At 43.0% G+C, this 17,512-nt stretch overlaps 1 protein-coding gene across 2 annotated transcripts in view; it reads right to left on the reverse strand.

Annotated features, from left to right (window-relative positions):
- Nucleotides 1–17,098, reverse strand: part of LOC125456872 (octopamine receptor 1-like) — a 32,169-nt gene extending 15,071 nt beyond the window's left edge. Inside the window, exons 1-2 of one of the 2 annotated variants that reach the window (XM_048540362.2) lie at nt 16,983–17,098; nt 15,913–16,192 (exon numbers count right to left, since the gene is read on the reverse strand). In XM_048540362.2, coding sequence (XP_048396319.1) covers nt 15,913–16,184 — 272 coding nt within the window. In that variant the 5' untranslated portion in view covers nt 16,185–16,192; nt 16,983–17,098. Of the gene's footprint in view, nt 1–15,912; nt 16,313–16,982 lie in introns of those variants that run through there. The other variant, XM_059651602.1, reaches the window with a different exon arrangement.
- Between the last annotated feature and the right edge of the window lie 414 nt (nt 17,099–17,512).

Here is a 17,512-nt window from a genome sequence, read left to right on the forward strand (position 1 = left end):
CATGCATGTTCTGATTACACCATACAACTCTGTTTGCCCCATGGCAAACGAACATTTGTCTTGGTTACCAGCTGCCCTTCTCTGACCATTAATATGTGTTAATGTTCCTTTATATTCGTATATTTCAACTTGCACTACAATGTGGGTTAACTATTATTTGTGTGCAATTCCTAAAATTTGTTCACAGGATGTGGACATCATGGTCAAGGCCAACATCTAATCCTCGTCCCTAATAGTCCCTGAGAAGGTGGTGCAGAGCCATTGCACTCTGTGTGGTGTGGATATATCCATAGCATTGACAGATGCTTTCACAGTATACTACTTTTGTATTAATTTTCTAGTGGTGAAGGATGTTTATGTTGGTGTTATCCCTTCATACTTCACGTGTATTTTATTTTTCTCGTAATGTAGGTAAAAACACCTCGCTATTCATCCTCACGCTCTTTGCCACTAATGTTTTCTAATGACTTGAGGCTGATAAGCCAAAGGAAGGGCCAAAGTGCACTTTGTACATTCATTAATTTTCGAAGAATGGAATCTGTTTTGGCCACATGTTCCTGCCCCAAGCATTGCACTCTGCCATCTCTTCACCCACTTTTACACTATCACGTTACAGCCTTTTCTTGCTTATCACCTTTGTCTTCTGCCCTGTCCCTTTATTTTATTAATTACCCCAAAACATCCAAAGAATGTCTGGGCATATTCACCTGAATTTTCCAATGCGTGACAGTCACAATCTCAGTGTTAATTGGAGGTGAGCATGAGGCTCCTGTGGTATCCCCATCGCAGCACAATTTGAAGGAGCTGCCCAAGAAATTGAATTGTCCTCTGGGTAATTGCTATATGTATGGAGCCTCCAATTAATTTGGAGAACTGGACAGCTCTGATGAAATTAAGCAAAGCAAACAGTTACTCAGAAAAAGTTAGACTATTAAATATATAGTCTAACTAGTCTTATTCAGTTTTTATGTAACTTGGTGGCTATCCTTCAGTTTATTCTCTCCCTCATTACTGTTTGTTCATCTTTTATTCATTTTTAAGTCCTACAGAATCCTAATTTATCACAAAACTTTGATACCTTTTATATTTTTTGTAAGTTTAGCGCAACTATTTCCACCCTGAGTTTGTCACTCTCAAAAACTGAATGCTGAATTCATCTATGCTATGGTCATTGTTCCGCAAAGGATCTTTTATTCTGAGATCATTTATTAATACTGCTTCATTAGACATTGACAGATCCAAAATAGCCTGATCCTGGTTGAACCTGCAGCATCGTGTTCTCGGAAACTGTCCCCCCAAACACACAATAAAGTTATCTTCATGGCTATCTTTGCCAATTTGATTTTACCAGTCTGTATGAACATTAAAGTCACCCATTAGTATACATTTTATACATAAATGTTATTAGTATGTTATCTTTAAACATAACACGTTATGTTTAGGAAGATTAGAAAAAAGAACTGGAGACCTGAACACAAACTTAAATGAGTTATTTTCTCTTTAAAGACCCTCAGCTCCTTTGTCAAGGCGAAAATCAACCAAACAGCTCTCTCCAATGGACTCCTTGGGGTGCCTTGTCTTCCTTGTGTCACCCACATTTTCTAATCAACCTGTTATAAGAATAAAGATGTGGAGGTGCCGGGGTTGGACTGGGGTGGTGTCACACAACACCCGGTTATAGCCCAACAGATTTATTTGCAATGACAAGCTTTCGGAGCACTGCTCCTTCATCACCTGACAAAAGGAGCAGCACTCCGAAAGCTTGTGATTTCAGATAAACTTGTTATTGCACATCTTTGAATCAGGTGGAACTTGCACCAGAGCCTCCTGGCTCAGAGGTAGGGATACTACCTCTGCATCAGAAGAACCTCTAAACTCCTGCACTCTATTATAAGTCGTACTCAAGCGCTCCATTGCTTGGAGTTTGATAATTGTATCTGTTCCACATAAAGTGCTTACTTCAGTTGGTAACACAGGTTCCAGTTTCAGCCACTTCTTAATGAGGTTGCTCTCTCAATGCAGCGCTTGAAAATGAGCCTGCTCCAGGGCTTGCAACCACACAATTTAAAAGCTATCTCTTTCTCTTTGCATAAACTACAAATCTATATTGGGGTGGCACAGAATGAAGATTTAGACACTTTCCTACCCAGCAAATGCACACACTCATGCCAAGGCTGATTTGAAGTTGCTTCGAGAGTTTATGTGTTTCCACTGCAAAGTAACCAGTTCTTAATTAGGCTGCTCTGTCAATGCACCTCATGAAAGTAATTATCACAATCTGTGCTTATCCTCACATCCCTTGATCCTATTTCTATCAGACTAATGCCTCAGCATTCTTCTTAAAAGTATCAATTCTACGCAGCCAAGGCTCTGTAGGAATTTGTGTGCTTGTAGTCTTACATTGGTTAAAACTACCTTATTTTGTGCCAGGAGTTCACAATGAACTGACCTGTTTCATCCATTTCTCACAGTTCCTTGTTTAATATCATCACCATTTGAAATTATGAATACTTTGTAATAACAAGGTTGAGAAGTACTGAACCAAAGGTCAGAACTATTTCCCGCTGCTGCAGTTAGTAGGTCTCTAAAATGAACAAGGTCGAGAGGGTGTTGATTTGAAGTGATATGCAAAAGAGCCAATGGTGAAGTAAAGAAAACTTTTTAACACAGAGTAGTTGCGATTTGGAATCCACCGCCTGGAAATGTGTTGGAAGCTGGCACAGTTAGGGCATTCAAGATGGTGTTGATGATTATTTGGATTGAAATAGTGTGCAAGGATATAGGGAAAAAGCAGGAGATTGGCACTGGGTGCTAATGCTCCTTTGAAGACCCAATGGGGACACAATCAGCTGAATGGCTCCCTCTGTGCAGTAACAACTCTGTGATTCAGAGAACTTTGATCTGCAATTCCCCATGAGCCTAACTTCCCTTAAGTAGGCTAGAAGATTAAGTGGTGATTTAATAGAGGTCTTTAAAATGATGAAATAATTTGATGGGCTAGATGGAGAGAATCCATAGAGGGAACCTCTGGTGGGGAAATTCAGAACAATGGACAAAACCTTAAAATTAGTGCTGTGCCATTTAACAGTGCAATCAGGCGGCATTTCTTCATCAACATATTAATGAAAATCTGGAAGATTTTGGGTGCACAAAGCAATTAAATCTTAAAGATTCAGATCAATAGCTTTCTTTTTAGCTTGGGGTCATCAAAAGATATGGAGCAATGGTAAAGTAAAAGGAATTGAGGTGCAGATTAATCACAATATAACTAGTAAATGTTCGAATAGACTCTAGGATCTGGATAACGAGCTCTTGTCCCCATCCATCAAAAAAGTTCTCTCCTACAGCTGGAGGTTTGTACTTTTGCCCTAACGTCTCTCTTCCAGGTTGTTGGTTCAAACAACTGACAATGTATAGCATCTTGAAAGTCAAAGGCAATAGATACCTAGGAGCATCACCAACTGCAGGCTCTGTTCCAAGCTACACACCATTATATTGCCACTCCTTCACTGCCACTGGGTCAAAACCCTGAAAAGCCCTTACTGTGGGTGTGCGTGCATCAAATGGATTGCAGCAGTTCCAGCTTGTGCTGAGCTTCGCAGCAAGCCCCAGACTGAGATGTTGGCCAGGGAACACAGTAGTCTGTTGAAGTGGTAGGCAACAGAAAGCTCAGGGTCATTTTGCAGACAGGACATGCATGCAAACAGAACAAGTGATCAGGCAAAAGGCAGACAAAGCTACAGCACATAGAGACTTGGGAGTCCTTGTATGAATCACAAATATGTTACATCAAAGTTTAGGGGTTATTAGGGAAGGCCAGTTTAAAACTGAATGGAAAATGAAGGTTTTGCCAAAACTGTGCAAGAAGCGTATAGAGTCATAGAGTTTCCAGCACAGAAACAGACCCTTCGATCCAATTCGTCTATGCCAAACATATATCCTAACAAATCTAATCCCAGTTGGCTCATATTCCTCTAAACGTTTCCTATTCATATATCCATCCAGATGCCTTTTAAATGTGGTATTTATACCTGCCTCCACCACTTCCTCTGGCAGCTCATTCCAAACACACACTATCCTCTAAATATAAACGTTGCACCTGAGGTCCCTTTTATTTCTCTCCCCTCTCACATTAAACAATGCCCTCTGGTTTTGAACACATTACTTTGGGGAAAAGACCTTGGCTATTTACCCTATCCATGGCCCTCATGACTTTATAAACCTCTATAAGGTCACCCCTCAGCCTCTGACGCTGCAGGGAAAACAACCTCTCCCTATAGCTCAAACTGCATCTTTGTAAACCTTTTCCGCACCTTTTCAAGTTAACAACGTCATTCCTATAGTAGGAAGACCAGAACTGAACATAGATTACAGATCACTGTGAACAGTTTTGGGCCCCTTACCTAGGGAAAGATATACTGGCATTGGAGGCAGTTCAAGGACGGTTCACTAGGCTGATATCAGATATTGCTGGGGAAAGGAATTGTCTTATGAGGAGACATACAGTCACAAGGATATACAGCACCAAAACAGATCCTTCGGTTTAACTTATCCATGCTATCCAGATGTCCTAAATAAATCTTGTCCCATTTGCCAGCATTTGGCTCAAATCCCTCCAAACACTTCCTATTCATGTACTCCTCTAGATGCCTTTTAAATGTTGTATTTATGTGTGTCCACCACTTCCTCTGGCAGCTCATTCCACAAAAGCACCACCCTCTGCATGAAAAAGTTGCCCCTTCGATCCCTTTTAAATCTTGCCCCTCTCACCTTAAACCTCTGCTCTCTAGTTTTGGACTCACCCACACAGGGGGAGAGTCTATTTACCGTATCCATGCCCTTTGTGATCTTATAAACATCTATAGCCTCAGCCTCCAATGCTCCAGGGAAAGTAGCCCCAGTCTATTCAGCTTCTCCCTATAGCTCAAACCCTCCAACCCTGGCAACATCCGTGCAAATATTTTCTGAGTCCTTTCAGGAGAAGTTGAGTAGATTGGAGCTGTATTCATTGAAATATAGAAGAATGAGAGGTGACCTTATTGAAACACGCAGGATTCTTCAAAGATATACATAAAGAACTGAGGATGCTGGAAATTTGAAACAAAAACAGAGAGTGCTGGAGAAACACAGAAGATCTGGAGCACCTGCTGAGAGAGAAACAAATTTAATGTTCCCAGTTCAGTGGCCCTTCATCAGAACTGGAGAGTAATCAGAAACTGTTCGTGTGGACAATAGAAAACAGATACTATGGTCACCTGATAGAAATCAGGTTGCAATAAGGTAAAAATTGACAGTCCCCTCATGGTTGAGTATGATTTGCTTCAACAATAGAAACAATTTCAAAAGGTTCTGCATAATAGACTGGTTAGCAAGGTTAGATCACATGGGATAGTGGGAGAACTAGCCATTTGGATGCAGAACTGTCTTAAAGGTGGGACAGAGGGTGGTGGTGGAGGGTTGGGTTATCAGACTGGAGGCCTGTGACCAACAGTGTGCCACAAGGATCGGTGCTGGGCCCACTGCTTCTTGTCATTTTTATAAATGATTTGGATGCAAAGGTACAAGGCATGGTTAGTAAGTTTGCAGATGACACCAAACTTAGAGGTGGAGTGGACAGCGAAGAAGGGGTTACCTCAGAGTACAATGCGATCTTCATCAGATGGGCCAAGGGGCAAAGGAGTAGCAGATGGAGATTAATTTAGATGTATGCGAGGTCCTGCATTTTGGAAAGGCAAATCTGGGCAGGACTTATACACCTAATGGTAAAATGTTGTTGTTGTGTGCAATAAGGTACATTTATTAACGCACATTCCTGGAAAAACCTCAATCTGGCAGACACTGAGACTCAGAAGGAACAGATCCAGAATAACAAAGGAAAGACTGCATAAAATCGGCCAGCAGTTGGAGAATTGGGACTTATCTTCATTTAAAAAGTCATCGTTAGTCAGGGATGTTGAATTGCACCTCGATTGGGCTGAAGCCAGAAATCTGTTGCTGAAAGCAGTCAGTGTCTGTCATCAGAAACTTCTAACCTTGCTTTCCTTAGTTAATCAAAAGGGAATCAGCAGGGCTTTTAAGCTTCTTTCTCCAGTAAAACAGTAAATTTTTTTGTACTGTATGCATGCTACCTTTTTTATAATCACCTTTTATTCTGCATTTATGTCTGTGTGTGTGGGTGCTGGTGAGAAAACAGTTGAACGTTGAGAAATAAACATTCACCCACTTATTTATAATTACAAGAAACCCTGTATTTTGTCTGCCGCTGAGAGGTACAGAACCATAAGAGCTAAAGCACATCTGTCTCCATTCATTATCATAATATATCTGTGAGCAGAATTGATAAGTATTTATTTGGCTGAGAAATGTTTTGGGGATAAACCAAGGAGGTGATAATCACTGAAATAAGAATAGACTGTTCATTCTTTCAAACACTGTTAGCCATTTAATTATATCATAGGTGATCAGTAACTGAACTTCATCTATCCTGCCTTAATTCTATAACTCTCATTATCTAATAAAATCTATCAGTTCCAATTTTGAAATTGTAAATATTATTTTGATGGGGAGAGTTCCAAATTTTTGCCATTCTTTTTGGTGAGATATACTTCTCCTTAGTTCTACTTTAAGGTTGTGACCCTTACTTGGTGTTATCCCACCAGACTTGCTCAATTTATAGCGTATCAAATCCTTCAACCGACTTAAATACTTCAGACCAATCACCTCTTCAGTATTCACAGGAATGTATGCCAAACCTTTACAGCTTTTTATACCTCCAGAACTCTAGGGAATCTAATTTCTATCTACTGAAAGGCCAATATATCCTATATATTTTGAGCTGCCAGCCTGGAATGCAGTGGTCCAAAGGAGTGCTAGCCCAGAGGTCTGTAACATGACATCCAACCATTTGTATGCCGATTCTTTGGGAGGTGGTAGTGTAGTGGTAATATCACTAAACTAGTAATCTGGAGTTACAGATTAATGCCCTGTGGATATGGGTTCAAATCTTACCGTAGCATACAATGAAGTTTGAGTTCAATTAATAAATCTGGATTTAAGAGCTGGTCTGATGGCATCCAAAAAGCCATTGTTGAGAATGGAAATCTGCTATCCTCACCTGGCAGAGGTGAATTCGAACAGGTTAGGCCTCTGTGTGACACCCACAACCACAGTGATGAGACTGGCTCCTAAGTGCCTTCTGAAATGACCCAAGCAAGGTGAAGAAGGGGTGGGTAATAAATACTGGCCTTTTAAGTGTTTACAACATTCCATGAGCAAGTTTTTATTTATTAAGACTCCAGAAAAATGTTGTTCAGATTATAGTTTAACCCAAACGTAACCTAACATTAACATTGCAGACAACTGTAGAATAAAATTGCTGTATTGGGTCACCCTTAATGGGTAAAAAGTTATTGAACAAAGATTGTTTGATGCATATTCCCCTTCAACTATTGCTTTAAACTGTCTCACAACATGCAACCAATTCATTGTTTGTATTCCTTGAGTTTTCATCAAAGAGTTCTGACTGTTCCATTCTATGGGAGAGATACAAGGTGGTTGTTCTATAAAATTGGTGAAATGTTTGAAAATAAAGATGCTCTTAGATGATAAAGTCCACCAGTGTTTCAGGCAGCAATAAGATCAATTAATGTTTTAAGTTTGATTAATTGATCTTTTTGCTACACATCCCAGACAATTTTGATTCCTGTTTTCAAAGTGTCCATCATTTTGCTTTGTCATTACATCTGATAACTTAATCACAATTAAGTACTGAACTGCAGTTTCTGTAAGCTGATTAAATTCACAATATACTAAAAATGTGTTAGGTCACAGACAGAACACATATACCTTGGACAATAGATGTTAAACACCAGTGTGAAAAATGCATGGTAAATGTAAAGGAACAGTATTATTTAAATGGTGAATATTGGGAAATGTACATGTGACAAAAGATCCAGGTTCTTTCTGCAACAGTCAATGAAAGTAGACAGGCAGATGTAGCAAATAATTTAGAAGGCAAAGGTATATTGGCCTTCATACAAAAGATTTGAAATAGAGATGTCTACAGTTATAAGGTCAGAGATCACACAACACCGGGTTATTGTATAACTGGTTTATGTGAAAACAAAAGCTTTTGCAGCGTAACTCCTTTGTCAGGTGAAGTAAGAAAGAAGCACACAGCACACAGAATTTATAAGTAAAAGATCAAAGAGTCACACAACTCAAACTTAAGATGCTGCTAAATCTTTAATCAGTGATACAGTTTCAATTGATTAATATGTATATGTAAATCCTGAATTTCTCCAAGTCACTGCCCTAAGAGAACTAAAGGTTTTATCAGTGTAAAGAAGAAGTGACATTTTAGGTCAAACAATGCATGTCGGGTGTGAGGCCTTGTTTAGAATCTGTTTGTGTTTTGGTATGGAGTCAGACTGGTTTTATTTCTAAAGGAAAAATTTATAAACACCACAATTTATAAATTGTGTGCTTTTGGAACAAAATAGAATGTATCTGCAAATACAAATTCACCCCGTAGATATGTATATACACAAACACATTCTAATCATGGCCTCTCTATCTCTCATACACACACTCTCGGGTAGGGTATCTAGAACCAGGGGTCATGCTCTCAGAATATGGAGTAGGCCATTTAGGACTGAAGTAAGGAAACATTTCTTCACTCAAGCTTCGGTCAACCTTCAGAATTCACAACCCAAGAAGGCTGTAGAGTCTGTGTCACTGAGTATATTTCAAGAAAGAAATTGATACAAAAGCAAAAAGGAGTCTTGAGAGAAAGCAGGAATTGGCATTGAGATCAGAGGATTAGCCATGATCATGTTAAATGGCAGAGTAGGCTCGAAGGGCTGAATGGACTACTCCTGCTCCAGGTATCTATGTTTAGGAAACAGAAATCTAAGTAAATTATTGCTGGAGCAGGAAATATATTTCAGTCCAACTATCTTCAGCTGCTTCATCCATGTTCATTCTTCCAAAATTGGACTGAAGATGAGAATATTCACTGTTCAAAGTGTTCAGTTCCATTTGCAGTCTCTCAGATGAACACGTGCTCATCGCCCATAAGCAGCATGACCTGGCTCATATCCAGGCTTGGGTTGATGAGTTAACAAGGTGTAGAGCTGGATGAACATAGCAGGCCATGCAGCATCTTAGGAGCAGAAAAGCTGACGTTTTGGTCTCCAGCATCTGCAGTTCCTATCATCTCTTGGGTTGATGAGTGACACGTTACATTTGCACTACATAAATGTGGGCAATGATCATCTCCACTAAGAGTGCCTTTCATAGACAATGTCAATATTGTCATGAGCCCCTCATGAGGCCACCATTGACCAGAAACTGAATCAGACCAATAGGTGCCATGGTTACAGAGAATGGCTGATTCATCTCCAGACTTCCTTAATTTCTCCAACTCCTTCAAAGCAGAAGTGGTGTGTGTAATGGGATACTCTCTATTTGGCTTGATGAATGCAGATCCAATGACCACTAAAGCACTCAACACTGTCTAGGTCAAAGCAGCCCATCTGATTCATATCCAAATCAACACTTTACATATCTATTCCCTCTGCTCCTGGGGCGCCATGTCTATACAATGTACCACTCACTACAGGCCAACCACAGTGGACATCACATTATGCTTCAAACCCACAAATGTATTTTTATTTATTCCTGGGATGTGGGGATCAACTCGTATTAGTTTCATATTCTGAACTGGCCTTGAGAAGCCTGTGTTAATAGAATCATACAACGTGGAAACAGAGCCTCTGTCCAACTTATTTAAGCTGACCAGATATCCTAAACTATCATAAACTGATCTAGTTCCATTTGCCAGCGATTGGCCTTCCTATTCATGTGTCCATCCAGTTACCCTTTAAATGTTGTAATTGTATCCACCACCACCTCTGGCAGCTTGTTCCATACACGCAACACTCTCCGCATGAAAAGAATTGCCTCTCTGGTCCCTTTTAAATCTCTCCCCTCTTACCTTTAACCTATGACCACTAGTTTTGGACGCCCCTACCCTGGGAAAAAGATCTTGGCTGTTTACCCTATCCATGCTCCTCAAGAGGCCATCTCTCAGCCTCTGACACTCCTTGAAAATAGTCCCAGCCTAGAGTTCCCTCCAATCCTGGCATCATCTTTGTAAATCTTTTCTGAGCCCTTTCAAGTTTCACAACATCTTTCCTACAGCAGGGAGACTAAAATTGAACACAGTATTGCAAAAGTGGACAAACATGTCCTTTATAGCCACAACAAGAAATCCCAGCTCCTAAACTCAGTGCCTTTACCAATGAATGGTTTAGAAGGGGTGGATGCTAGGAAGTTGTTTCCGTTAGGCTGGGAGACTAGGACCCGTGGGCACAGCCTTAAAATTAGAGCGGGTAAATTTAAAACTGAAATGAGACGACATTTCTTCAGCCAGAGTGTGGTGGGCTTGTAGAATTCGTTGCCACGGAGTGCAGTGGAGGCCGGGACGTTGGATGCCTTCAAGGCAGAGATCGATCAGTTCTTGATCTCAGAAGGAATCAAGGGCTACGGGGAGAGTGCAGGGAAGTGGAGTTGAAATGCCCATCAGCCATGATTTAAATGGCGGAGTGGACTTGATGGGCCGAATGGCCTTACTTCCACTCCTATGTCTTATGGTCTTATGAAGGCAAGCATACCAAATACCTTCTTCATCACCTTGTCTACCTGTGACTTCACTTTCAAGGAACAATGCACCTACACCCCCAGGTCTGTTTGTTCAGCAACTACCCAGGATCTTCTGTCATTTAAATGGACACGACCTTTTGAAGACCACAACGTAATTTTAAGATGATAATTCCAAAAGATAAAGGACAACACGCTATCGTCATTTTGATTAGTTTTTGCTGTGCATTGGCTATTTTTAAAGTTTGTACCAGAGCAATTCTAGAAGGCAGTTCATCACCAGCTTCTCAAGGCCAGTTCAGGATGCAGCAGGTGTTTGCCCAGCATATCCCAAAATGAATCAAGTTTAAAGGTTCATGGCACAACCCCCACTGTTCCCAATACATAGATCAGATGGATGGCCATTGATAGAAATGTTCATGGGTTAGATGGACAATCATAGATAGAGAGAAACATGGAACAGATGAATGATGATAGATTGCTCAGATGGATGTTAGGATGGAGATAATGAGCGATTCCTTCATCCTGAGAGCGGTGACCCGATGAAATTCTCCGCCACAGAAAGCTGCTGACATCAAAAATTCCCCGGTCCCCAACACCTCATTTTCACCGTGGACGTCCAGGCCCTATACACCTGCATTCCCCATGCAGATGGCCTAAAGACCCTCCGCTTCTTCCTGCCCTGCAGGCCCGACCAGTCCCCCTCCACCAACATCCTCATCCGCCTAGCCGAACCCGTCCTCACCCTCAACAACTTCTCTTTCGATTCTTCCCACTTCCTACAGACTAAGGGGGTGGCCATGGGTACCCGCATGGGCCCAGGCAATTGCTGCCTCTTTGCAGGTTATGTGGAACAGTCCCTCTTTCGCACCTACACTGGCCCTAAACCCCACCTCTTCCTCCATTACATTGATGACTGTATCGGCGCCGCCTCATGCTCCCAAGAGAGCTCAAACAGTTTATCCACTTCACCAACACCATCCACCCCAACCTCAAGTTCACCCAGACCATTTCCAACACATCCCTCATCTTCCTGGACCTCTCAGTCTCCATCTCAGGTAACCAGCTAGAAACTGATGTCCATTTCAAGACCACTGACTCCCACAGCTACCTAGAATACACCTCCTCCCACCCACCCTCCTGCAAAAATTCCATCCCCTGTTCCCAATTCCTTTGCCTCCACAACATCTGCTCCCAGGATGCGGCATTCCACTCCTGCACATCCCAGATGTCCTCGTTCTTCAAAGACCACAACATCCACCCCACAGTGGTCGAGAACCCCCTTGACCGTGTCTCCCGCCCCCACAATAACCGCCAAAAGAGAATCCCCCTAGTCCTCACATACCACCCCACCAACCTCCAGATACAACGCATCATCCTCTGACACTTCCGCCATTTACAAACTGACCTCATCACTGAAGACATTTTTCCCTCCCCACCCTTGTCTGCCTTCCGGAGAGACCACTCTCTCCATGACTCCCTTGTCTGCTCCACACTCCCCTCCAACCCCACCACACCTGGCACCTTCCCCTGCAACTGCAGGAAGTGCTACACCTGCCCCCACACCTCCTCCCTCATCCCCATCCCAGGCCCCAAGATGACTTTGCACATCAAGGAGATGTTCATCTGCACATCTAGCAATGTGGCATACTGCATCCGCTGTACCCAGTGTGGCTCCCTCTACATTGGGGAAACCAAGTGGAGGCTTGGGGACCGTTTTGCAGAACACCTATGCTTGGTTCGCAATAAACAACTGAAGCTCCCAGTCATGAACCATTTCAACTGTCCTCCCATTCCTTAGACAACATGTCCATCCTGGGCCTTCTGCAATGCCAAAATGATGCCACCCGTAGGTTGCAGGTGCAGCAACTCATATTCTGCTTGGGAGCCCTGCAGCCCAATGGTATCAATGTGGATTTCACCAGCTTCGAAATCTCCCCTCCCCCCCGCATCCAAAAACCAGTCCAGCTCGTCCCTGCCTGCCTAACCTGTTCTTCCTCTCACCTATCCCCTCCTCCCACCTCAAGCTGCACCTCCATTTCCTACCTACTAACCTCATCCCGCCCCCTTGACCGGTCCATCTTCGCCGGACTGACCTATCCCCTCCCTACCTCCGCACCCTCACTCTCCTCTCAACCTATCTTCTCTATCTATCTTCGGTCCACCTCCCCTCTCTCCTCAGAATCCTTTCTCCATCCCCCTTTTCTGATGAAGGGTCTAGGCCTGAAACGTCGGCTTTCGTACCCCTTAAATGCTGCTTGGCCTGCTGTGTTCATCCAGCTCCACACTTTGTTATCTCAGATTCTCCAGCATCTGGAGTTCCCATTATCTCTGACACCAAAACATTAATGTTTTCAAGAAAGACATAGATATAGCTCTTGGGGCTGAAGGGATCAAAGAGTATGGAGGAACAGTGGAAACAGGATGCTGAGTTAGAAGATCAACCAAGGTCATATTGAATGATGGAGCAGGCTTGAAGGTCGACATCTCCCGTTTTTCATGTTTCTATCAGAATGCACAGCATACTACTCTTTGTTTGCTGCTCCATTAGGGTCATTTCAAACAATGGGCTGCAGTTACTGTTAGAAACAACGTGCCTTGTTATAAGATCACAGGAATAGACAAGACAGTAGACTAAATAGTCCATCAAGCCTGTTCATCATTGTTTAAGGATCCCCAATGGCCACCTATATCTCTTGATTCTCCTGACAGACCAAAAATCTATCCGTCCTTATGTAATCAACAATGGAACAGCCACAATTTTCTTCAAAGATTCACAACTCTTTGTGTGAAATAATCTATCTTCATCCCAGTCCTAAATTTAGATTATCCCGAGACAAAGCCCTCAGCCAGAGAAGCAATCTCTCAGTGTTTACCATGTCAAGCCCCTTCAGAATGCTCGCTGCTTCGATAAGTGTGGTGTGCTGGACACTCACTTGATGCCACTCTATAAGAAGCATTTCAACAGCAGCTCTTTTTTTCTAGTTAATGACTATAGGGGACCTCAGAAAGTGACTACAGCAGCGAGGAGAAGTGTAAGGGGCCCTGTTATTGTAAATCTCAGTTCTATCTGAATGGTTTGAACGGGATGTCACAGCTAACACTTTTATTCGTGGCCTTTTTTCAGCCAGAATTCTGACAGACTGCCTGGTTCACATGTTAAGGAGCAGCAAGGACATCATTAGGTCAGTCCTGAGACTCTGCAAGAGTCTCTACTCTGGACACCCTCATGTTGCAAAAGGTTTAGCAATTGCCACACTAGCATTTGGAGATAGCATGGCAGCAACAGATTTAAGAAGAAGCACACTCACAGGAAAGGTGAGAACAAGTCAACCCATCATGTTAAATGTATTGTACCAGATGCAAGTTAGTGGGTGCAGCCATCACTCTACCATAGGATCACATCTCCTGCATTAACACTGCAAAGTGCGAGTAGCAAAGAATATCATCGACATTCTTCAATACTTTTTTTTATTCATTTGTGGGACATGAATGTCAGTGGCCAGGCCAGTATTATTTCCCATCCCTAATTGCCCAGGGGGCAGTTGAGAGTCTATCACATTATTGTGGGTCTGGACTCACATATAGACCAGATAAGGATGGCAGATTATCTTCCTTTAGGGATATTAACAAACCAGATAGATTTTTCCGACAATCAGCAACTGTTTCGCGGCCATCATCAGACTCATATTTCCCAGGGTTTTTAAAATTAAAATTCCATTTGCTATGACAAGACTTGAACCTGGGTCCCCAAGACATTACCTAGGTCTTGGGATTAATAGCTGATCACCTCATGTTCAAAGTAGTGTTAGAATCCAACACAAAAATGTATTGGAAACAAAAAATGCTGGAGATCACAGAGCTTAATAGCTCTGAAAAATCATCTGGATGAATCCATGAATTCTGCTTAACCCACTGTGATCTCCAGCATTTTTTGTTTTCAATACAGCTTCCTACACTAATTTGCTCCTATCATGTTGTGTTCATGATCTACTGTTACTGCTGGCTGCCTGGGACCATTAGCTACCTTTTTAAGTCCCTCTTTGTCTTCCACATTCATCAAGATTGGAGGTCCCAGGAGTCTTGCAGGCTGATACCACTCGATTGCCCTATTAGCAAGCAGGACAGATGGGGGCATAATGGTGCAGTTACTAGTCCTAGTAATCCAGAGGCCACTGAGAAATGTAACGCCATATCCTGAAAAAGCAGAGTCAACCTTCTGGTTTAAAATTTAACAAAGCCTAGTCGTCAACTGCCAGTCAGCATTAATGGGTGCAATCTCTATAGCAATGCCTCTACAAATCAGAATCCACTTTGCAACCAATCAATCCTCTCATACAGTATAAATTTTGATTTTCCTCCTGAATCTGTATTCTCACAAAATGTCCTGAACAGTGTGAGATGAAAAAGCTTTGGCAACATATGTCTTTTTTTTCCAGCAATATCCAAGCAATACCGTTACTACAATTTGCATTTATACAGCACTTTGAATGTAACAAAACACCTGCATGGTGGCTCACATCAGCGCATGTGAACATTGCGATTGACACCAGGTTAGAAGAAGGAAACAATAAGACAGGAGGCCAGATACCTTGTCAAAGAGGAGAAACCCTTAACTACAGCAAATTGAGATTAAATTGAAGTGGTCAAACACACGTTGAAAGGTACAGCGCAGTGGTTCAGTGGTTAGCATTGCAACCTCGGAGCACCGAGGACTTGGTTCAATTTCAGCCCCAGGCAACTGTCTGTGTGGAGACTGCACATTTTCCCTGTGTCTGGAGGAGCACAGCAGGCCAGGCAGCATTAAAGGAGCAGGAAAGTTGACGTTTTGGGTCAGGACACATTTCTGAAGAAGGGTCAGGGAAACGTCAGCTTTCCTGTTCCTCTGATGCAGCCTGGACTGCTGTGTTCCTCCGGCTCCACACTATGTTACCTGTGACTCCAGCATCTTGCTATTTGCCCAGGTCTGCATGGGTTTCTTCCCACGGTCCAAAAATGTGCAGGTTTGGTGGATTGGCCATGCTAAGTTGCCCCTGAGTGTGTAGGCTAGGTGGGTTAGCCATGGGGAACGCAGGGATAGGGGAGGGGGTGAGTCTGGGTGGAATACTTTTCAGAGGGTTGGTGTGAACTTGGTGGGCTGAATGGCCCATTCCCACACCGTCGGGATTCCAAAAAATACATTTTTTCTTTGAGCAATCTGTTGTGGCTCTTTCAAAAGACAAAACTGGAATAATGCATCCAAACTCCTACCTGAAGGGCATAACAAGGCAAGCAAGTAGTAAATCTGCCATGGCCAGTGACATGATGAACATATAAGTGACTGTCCTCAGCCTTTTCTCCACTGCCGGACAGATGAACACCACAGAGTTGCCCACGAAGGTGATCAGGTCAATGGCAGTGAGCAGCACCCCGACCATCACATCCTGGGGAGATAACCAGATGCTGCCGTTCCCCTCCCTCTCCGCCAGGCTCCACAGCAGGGAATAGTTGGACACTCGTGAGAGGTTCGTCTCCGGCCGCATCTTCAACACTGGAATGAGGAGAGAAAAGATGGCAAGAGTTTATAACTGGTCGCTGGAAACAAGAGATTGAATCCAGCTCCTTCTGTCTCGATAACGAAGCTCTGTTCGCCTGCACGGGTTCCCTCGCCGCCTTTTGCAGATGAACCAGTAACAATCTGTAAATCCGCAAGCACATTTTTAATGGAAAGCTGAGCCCACCCCCTTCCAAAGCAACCCTGAGGGGAGAGAGTTCCAGATTTCTACTCATCTCTGTCTCCACCAATGCCCACCCCCTCCCCACTTCACGTTGTTCTGAATGTCCTTCAATCTCTCTACCCCACAACCTTGTCCAAATCAGGTGTCAATTTTTACACTGAAAGCAAACTCTCTGTAAAGGGCCCCTGAGGAAGGGTCACCGCACCCGAAATGTTTACTCCGTTTTTGCCTTCACAGATGCTGCTGAGCTTTTCCAGCAACTTTCTTTTTCTCTCTATAAAAGGCTTGTGAATCGTCTGTTTAATTTTCTCCCTATGCAGATATATGTGGATCAATACCAGTGCACTTCTGATCACAACCTTGACAGAGAGTGAATCTGAAACGAATTAACAGCCGATGAAAACAACTCAAGAAAAATAGAGGTGATATATTTTGAAGAAGGAGGAAACAGCCCTCCCTCAGTTTATCGATATCGTTTTGTGCCCGTGATGCTGAATGATTTGAGCGAGGGAGGAATTAAACAATCTCTTTTGGCTCACACACGAAGATAAAACAGCTTACCCCAGAGAGGGAAAGAAATGTGTAAAGAGAGGAATTGCCTACCGTACGTTAAGCGCGGTATCTTCACCAGAATGTTGCGTTATCCTTTACTTTCCCTGCTGCTCTGTGCAACATGCTTCAGAGCCGGGAGAGAGAAAAAAAAACAGGCTAGCCTTGCCTGTCCCTGCGCGCTCTAACGGACCTTACTTGCTGCAGCCCCCAAGTTACTCTCTTGAAAGCAGTGCAGACTCCTGAGCCTGGAGAGGAGGAGTTCACCAAGCCACAGCACTCTCTCTCCCAGACATGTCGCCCACCACATGCAGTGCTGTCACCTTGGACACTGTAGCTACCACCACCTAAGTACTGGTGGGTGAGTGTGGGAGAAACACCCTCATCTTTCTGGTTGAAACTTCGCTGCAGCGCGCTGTCACCATAGCCTACAGAGAAAAAAATCCCACTCAGAATCTCTCTTGTCTCTCCCCTTTCACTGATAGGGGGAAAAAAAGCACCTCCACCACCCATGGTCAGTAGCAGCAGTGTGTACTATATACAAGATACACTGCAGAAATTCACCACAAAGATCTTCAGAACAG

This window comes from Stegostoma tigrinum, chromosome 1 (assembly GCF_030684315.1).
Source record: "Stegostoma tigrinum isolate sSteTig4 chromosome 1, sSteTig4.hap1, whole genome shotgun sequence".
Lineage (NCBI taxonomy): Eukaryota > Metazoa > Chordata > Chondrichthyes > Orectolobiformes > Stegostomatidae > Stegostoma > Stegostoma tigrinum.